The sequence below is a fragment of the Triticum aestivum genome, chromosome 2D, assembly GCF_018294505.1.
Source record: "Triticum aestivum cultivar Chinese Spring chromosome 2D, IWGSC CS RefSeq v2.1, whole genome shotgun sequence".
Classification (NCBI taxonomy): Eukaryota; Viridiplantae; Streptophyta; class Magnoliopsida; order Poales; family Poaceae; genus Triticum; species Triticum aestivum.
This window is the reverse complement of record NC_057799.1, coordinates 641456650-641464354: the sequence shown is the minus strand read 5'-3', so window position 1 is coordinate 641464354 and position 7705 is coordinate 641456650. Positions and strand designations below refer to the sequence as shown.

Genomic DNA, 7705 nt, shown 5'->3' with positions numbered 1-7705 from the left:
ATTTGAAACTGAATTTGAACGAACCGGACGACACTGATATGAGAGACTGTCATCCAATCGTGAATCTCAAATGTCGAAACACATTCGAAACTGTATTTGAACGAATCGGACGACACTGATATGAGAGACCATCATCCAATCGTGTATCTGATCTGTGTGCACCATCATCGACGAGAAAGAAACACGGGCGGAACACCACTATTCCGTGTGCCCAAGGAACACTTGGCTGGCCACAGACTGCGCTCGTACATAATCGTGTCACGAAGATGGCACCTAGATGAGCTCACACAATAAACGAGTTCAATGGTTTCGGGCTGGTGTTGGGCGAGGAACCAACTGGACGCAGACCGTCCGGTCGGTCGCCGTCGCCGTCGCCCCAGCCGGCTGCTGCTCGGATATGCTATGAATATGGGTCCCTACCACGCGTGCGCTTAAACCTTAAATATACTCGTCGAAAAAATTAGTCCCGTTCAGAGTGCCTCAATTCAGTATTTGGCCGATAGTTGTTTTCTATCCCACCTTTTTGTGGCTGCCACCAGCGCAGGAGATAAACAGGCGCTAATGGAGTCATTTTCACATAGTATTACAAGGAAGCTGCCGACCTTGATCTTGAACCATAGCAAAAAGAAGGGGGCCGAACAGAGCAAGGAGTGCATTCAGTTTGGTCACTTGGAGCTTGGGAAAGAGAGAGAAAAATCTTCTACTAGCTGTGATAAGTGGAATCATGTCAGACCTAGCAGAGAATAATTCTACAAGGAGTCCATGGCATGGCTCCATGCTGCATGAGTAAAATAATTCTACAAGGTTGACCTTGCACACGAGACTTGTCTTGCAGGGCTATATAAATTCCATTCCAAGGTTGACTTTTCCTGCCCTCCACGGTGGTCGGCAGTGAGAGTACCTTGTGTGGAGCCTTGGAGCCGTCGGCAAGTGAAACCACGGCGGTACGCGCACCAGGCGGTCGACAGACGGCAATGGTTCATGGAGCATACGTAACATAGCCTGCTGCCCTACGATTTCATTTCAATTGTTTTGCTAGCTAGGGTTCGGTTTTGATCGTGCACTATTAAAACCGGCCGCGTGCTCCCGGCGGCGGCTGCATCCGGCCGGCGGGTTTATTACATGGAGAATATGGGTCGCCATCCAGCGTACGCTTAAATATCCTAGAAATGGACGGCAAAATTGGGTGGTCAATTTACGGGTGAATTTTCGCCACCTTTCTAGAACGGGGAATAACACCATCACGTACTACGTCGCCATCTGCAATCGCTCAACGTCACGCTGGTAGTACCAACACATCAGCCTCGGCGTGAATCTCAACATTTTCCACGCTGTGTGCTTCCAATTCCAACTCCCTGCCGTTCGTGTGATGAAGAAAATCAGGACAAAGGAAAATATCATCCGAGGAAAAGAAAGAGACCGTACACACGGTGAAATTCATCTTGCGTCATCTGCATATATCACTTCGACCAGGCAGCCTCACCGACGAACTCTGCATTCTCCCTGGATGCGATCTCCGGGAAGTTCATCTCCTCGTGCAGTCGGCCAAACCGCCAAGTGTTGATGTCGTAGGCACGTGGCTATCTCCACCGCCTGAATCGTCCCGAGTCAGTACCGCTGATCGTTGAACTGCAACTCAACGACGTAGCGGTCATAATTTAGCGTCCACACCCCTTTCAAGCCGGCCTTGTTCTTCGATTTTTGCCTGAGCCGCATGGTGATGATGGGCAGCTACGGGTGCGATTTGGTGGATGCGGTGGCGACGGGAGGAGGTGGGTCCGGCAGCAGCTGCGTCCGGCTGTTGCGGATTCAGCCGGAGGCCGCCGGATTTAGTGGCGACGGCAGTCGCATGGGACTGCGGGTGGAAATTTCAGCGCGACAGTTGAGCAACTATGGAGATTCTCCAAGTCCCCAAATGTTGACTTAAAAGGGTGGTACTAGATCCTATGGTCGACTTTTTCATACATACTTCATGATGGTCAGTGGCCAACGCTCGGGAAAATGAACCGTTGCTTCCATGCCTTGCAACTTCTTTTCCTCTTATGTAAACTCGCCTTGCAAGCAATGTCTTTTCGGAAACAAAATAATTTCAAACCTCATCGAAATATGCAAAAATTTAAAAACTTTGCATATTTCTAAAATCATTTCAGATTTTGACATTTCAAAGTTCACTTAATTTTAATAAACTCAAATCTAATTTATGTTTATGTTGAAATCAGTCTGAATCTGTTTTGAAAAATTCGGGGTAAAAATTATTTTGGACCCGCTGAAATATGCGGACCTTCAAAATTTTCATTTTTAACCCTACTTGCAAGTGCTGTTTGTTCCTTTTCAATAGTCGCCGGGTGGTGGTCTGGTCCGCACCATGATAGTACTCCCTCCGTCCCATAATATAGAACGTTTTTTTACACTGATGTAGTGTCAAAAAACGTCTTACATTATGGGACAAAGGGAGTAGATGAGAAAGAAATACGGGCAGCTTCGTGTGCCCAAGGAACAGTTGGCTGGCGGCAGATGGCGAGGATTGCTCTCATAATTATCGTGTCACGAGGGTTGAGCTCACACAATAAACGAGTTCAGTGGGTTCGGGTTAGTGCTGCAACTGGATATGCATTGTGAATATGCGTCCCTATCAAGCGTGCGCTTAAACCTTAAATATACTTGTAAAGAAAATTAGTCCCGTTTAGAGCGCGTCAATTGAGTAGGCACCTTTTTGTGGCTGCCACTAGCGCAGTGGGACCAGTGGAATCATCTGCACATATATATACTTCCTCCGTTCGAAAATACTTAGAAATACATCCATTTTTTGTAAGTATTTGCGGACGGAAGAAGTAAAAAGAAAACCAACCCTGATCATTAACTAGAGCAAAAAGAAGCAGGGGATCTTGGGAAGAAGAGAAAAAAAATCAAGCTGCAGCGGTTCTACACACAGAAGTGGGATCATGTCGGACCTATCAGGGAATGCGTGCCCAAGCTTGGCAAGAGCAAAATACAAGGTTGACTTTGCACACGAGACTTGTCTTGCAAGAGTATATAATTTTCCATTCCAAGGTTGACTTTTCCTGCCCTCCATGGTGGTTGGTAGTCAGAGTACCCTTTGTGAAGCTTGCGCTGTACTCAGCCTTGGAGCCGTCACCAAGTGAAAACCACGGCGACGGCGGTACACACACCACTGTTTCCGTAAGGCCCATGAACACGCACTTGGAGGAGCCGGCCGTCGACAGATGGCAGCGGTTTCACGGACAATACGTAACGTAGCCCACTGCTCTACGATTTTGATTTCGATTGTTTTGCTAACTAGGGTTCGTTTTTTTAGTTGTTTGGATTGCTTACCGCATGTGTCACGTGGTAGCTAGGGTTCGGTTTTGATCCACGGAGGCGGCTGCATCCGGCCGGCCGGTGTATTCCATCCACGGAGAATAGCGTCGCCATCGCGCGTACGCTTATAAATATCCTAGAAATGAACGGGAAATTGGGTGGTCAATTTACGGGTGAATTTTCGCCACCTTTCTAGAACGGGGAATAACAACTTCACGTAGTACTACGTCGCCGTCTGCAATCGCTCAACGTCACACGGCAGCAGTAACACATCAGCCTCGGCGTGGAAACCAACGCCCATTTTCCACGTTGCCTGCCTCCAGCTCTTGGTGTGGTGTGAAAGAAATATCAGAGGAAAAGAAGGTAAAATATCATAGGGAACACGGTTTGTTGGCACGGTGAAATTCATCTTGCTTCATCTGCATATACCACTTCGATATACCAGAAACAACTACCAATATCGCCCCATAATCCACTAGGGGCACTCTCTCTCTCTCTCACTCACTATCTCTCTCTCACTAAACAAAGAAAAAGGAAAAGAAAAAACAGAGGAGCATTCCAGAGGGATGGAGGGATGGATCTGCGGACTCGTCCAACAGCGCGGACGGACACGCGCACCCCACCAGCTGTCACACAGCACTACCACGGCACAGCCCAACCACCCCAGCAAAACACGGAAGAAAAACAGAAAGAAATCTTCCAGCCGGAACGTGTCCAGCCGGGCACCGCGCAGGCGGGCAGGCAGCCTCCTCTCTTCTCTTCTCTGGAGTCGTCGCCTTCGCCTGTCCTCTGCTCCTCCCACTGCACAAACCCCGCACGCAACCATGGCCCAATTCCCCTTTTGCTTTTCTACACCTTCTTCTACTAATTAACTGACGGGCGGGCGGGCGGCTAGTAGCAGAGGGGCGTCAGGCCGGGATGGAGGAAGGACTGCAGATGGCGGCCGGTGGCGGGCGCAAACGGCGGCGGCGACGGGGTCGGCGACGGCGTCTGGGACGGGGATCTCCTGGCGGCGGACGGGCGCTCGATTGGGCCGACCGGGGAGCGGAACCCCACGGTGACCGCGTCGCGCACGCACCAGTGGAACGCCGGCTCGCGCAGGCCCAGCGCGGCCGCAGCCTCGCAGTCGGGGCAGGGCGTCGAGGGGCGCGCCGGCCAGAGCGCCGCCGGCGGGTCGTCGAGGAGCGGCGGGAGGAGGTACGGATCCGGCGCCGCCGTGCTCATCATGTACCACTCGTGCTGGCGCTGCAGCTCCCGCAGCTGCGCCTCGTAGTCCCACCCGCCGAACGCCGCCACCGGGGACGCGGCGCCCGCCAGGGACGCCAGATCCGTCGACGGGAGCCGCTTGAGGATGGTCCGCTCCGAGGCCGCCGTCGGCGCCATCAGCAGCGGCTGTTGAGGCCCCGCGCCCGCGCCCTTCCTGTCGCGCCTGGAGCGGCCCCCGCGGCGGTCGCGGCGCGAGCGGCGGAGCCCGGCGAGGACGTAGCAGCCGGCGCCCTCGCGGGCCACGGCGGCGGCGAGGTCGGCGCCCTCGTCGAGCGGCACGCGGCGCTGGCGGCGGGGCCGGGCCAGGGACGCCGAGATCTGCTGCGGCGCGACGCCCACCCGGTCCGCCACGACCGCCTGCAGCTTCCGCACGCCCAGCGACGGCTGCACGGTGACCGTGCCCAGGTCCACGCTCCGCTCGCCGTCCACGAACACCACCTGCAGAACCGCGCCGCCCGCCCCGGCCGGCGGCGAGGTCGACTCCATCTCGCCCATCGCTCCGAGCCTCTCGACGACTGGACTAGACTAGCAGCGGGTGGGCATCGGCGGTGGCGTGGCTCGGAAGGGGTTATATACAGGGGATTGAAGGCGGTTGGGTTGGGCTGGGCCAATGGTAAAGGCGGTGGGGCCGGAGGGGGGAAGTGGTCTCTGTCTTTCCTTGCGAGCCAAGGCAAGAGGGCGCGGCACGGGATCCAGGGAAGGTGCTGGTGCGCGGGCCCCGGCGGGCCGCGTGGGCCACGGACTGACTGACCGGGGTCGCAGGGCGCCACGTCGGAGGACGAAACGTGCGAGGCGCTGCGCGGCCAGGCTCGCGCCAGCGAGGCGCGGCGGCACGCGCGGCGCCAGCGGGGCACGTGTTCGCGCGGTGGTGGGGCAGTGATGGGTGGATGGATGGATGGCTGGGCTGGTCACTGCCGTGGCGTGCTGAGGCGTTTCACGTGACGCGGCCATGGCTTTCGCGTGACAAACGCGTCGCCTCGCAGGCCGCTCCGCCTGCATCGCCGTCTCCCCGTTGGCTGATTATATGATTTTTTTTCCTCCTGAGAAACATAAACAATTTATTTTAGGAAACACTGAATATAAGTGCAACATCGACACAAAACGTATTAATTCAAATGCGGACCGAAAAGGCACTTCTGGACCCCCGATAATGGGTCCGATAATGCCCGAAAGTTCGGTCTGGGCGGATGCCACATCGAACGTTTTCGTTCGCTCTACTCTCTCTCTCTCTCTGTAATTATTTGCGAAAGGATATCAATTGCTAGAGCCCTCGATAAAAGAAAGAGATGATGTGTATGAATCACTCATCTATTCTTCTGAATTATATGTATTCCCCAACACGAACCCATCTCATGTGGGAGGAAATAAATGGGCCAAAAACGGCTCAGGTTTGAGCGTCGAAATAAGCCCCAGCTTGGAGCATCAAAAACCGAACAAAATTGCCATTATGTACAAAAAGGGAAATATTGCCATGTGCCGAGATATAATTATACCCATATGTACAAAAACAAAAACATAAATATTGCCATTATGTACAAAAACAGAAGTTGAAAAGAATACCAAAAATGGATTTTTTTTCTGACCTGATTAAATTATACCCATAACAAAAAAAATGCCATGACATTTTACAACAAGTGAGATTTTCCCAAAGAAAATTAATATTCGAATAGAACAAAATATTTACCAATTTGGCATGATGTTCTACTTTTTTAATGCCAAGTTTTACACCATTTTTATTTCTAAAACAAAAATTATAACAAATATCTCTTATAAAGATCACATGCAATTTTCCAAAATTTGCCATGGCGAAAATTTATGTTAGGTGTAGCGACCAGACCTCAAATGGTTTGTGCTGCTGTGCACCTGTGTCATCCCTGGATCAGTAATGCTGACACGCACAGTACAAATGGAGGATTTATAACAGAGTAGCAATCACACACTTATTACATCGAATATCTCCAAAGAGAATAAGTATGATAAACATGGCTTAAGGCCATCTAACAACGATAACAGCGGAAGACTTGGAAGATAAGTGAGTCCATCAACTCCAGCGGCATCACTGAGTATAAGACTACGACCTAAGGCACCTTACTCGTCGTCTGAAAAGTCTGCAACATGAAACGTTGCAGCCCGAAAACGGGTCAGCACATAGAATATGCTGGCAATGTAACACATAGAGGATAATGAACAATAATGATGCTATACTACATGCATATATGGCTGGTGGAAAGCTCTATGGTTACAATTTTGCGAAAAGCCAATTTTATCCTACTTCAAAGGAATAAATTTTATTTAACTATCATGGTGGTTGTGAAACATTGAGATGGTTGACAGCATCTCAATCCCAATTAAATGTCATCAATAACCCAACAAAATTAATTAGAAGTAACATAGTGATGAGATTCACATGATAATCCAAGTACTAGATACTCAAGTTGTCCATAACCGGGGACACGGCTAACCATGATTAGTTTGTACACTCTGCAGAGGTTTGTGCACTTTTCCCCACAAGACTCGATCGCCTCCGCTTGATTCTCGCACTACATGATGTTTGAGAAACGGATGACCGAGACACAGTCTTTCAGAAGTGTTTGCACCTTACGTATGGGTAGACAGTTACACCTACTTTCCCCTACATCTGCTAGTCTACCACTGTAAGAGTTCACACAACTTAGTCAACTATGCTAGAGCCCATAATAGCTTGCGGCTGCACACGGAAGTTTCTAGCATGAATAATCTCATGATCCCTTTGAACCTGGGTGGCGGTCCAAAAGAAAAACAGGCAATCCCGGAATACCCAGGTACCTCAATCCACCCAGATGTGAGTTTTAGTTGCCACCTTAAGTAAACCATTATTAACAATCTCACATCTGTCATGAATATCACTCAAACCCAATCCACGTCTACGAGCATAGCATGGCAATATAATAGCAAACGTAGAAGTAACTCCCAAGGGTTTGATAAGAAAACAGGTAATAGGTACTACCTCAACTACTTCCCAATACCCACAATTTAATTAGATCCTAATCATACAAGTGTTTGAGGAAAACTGATCTAATGCAATAAAAACTGGGTATGGAAGATACATGATCAAAGTGTTACTTGCCTTGCCGATGATCGC

General features: G+C 50.6%; 1 protein-coding gene across 2 annotated transcripts; it reads right to left on the bottom strand.

The window, feature by feature from the left end:
- Window positions 1-3704: 3704 nt before the first annotated feature.
- On the bottom strand, window positions 3705-5895 carry LOC123055278 (uncharacterized). Of its 2 annotated transcripts, XM_044479271.1 has the most exons (2): window positions 5753-5895; window positions 3705-5045 (listed from the first exon to the last, which is right to left on the bottom strand). In XM_044479271.1, the coding sequence occupies exons 1-2, from the start codon at window positions 5778-5780 to the stop codon at window positions 4210-4212; spliced, it is 864 nt and encodes a 287-aa protein (XP_044335206.1). In that variant the 5' UTR covers window positions 5781-5895; the 3' UTR covers window positions 3705-4209. The 2 variants fall into 2 exon arrangements, with proteins under 2 accessions (XP_044335206.1, XP_044335205.1); XM_044479270.1 differs by lacking the exon at window positions 5753-5895 and having other exon boundaries at window positions 3705-5143.
- Window positions 5896-7705: the final 1810 nt, after the last annotated feature.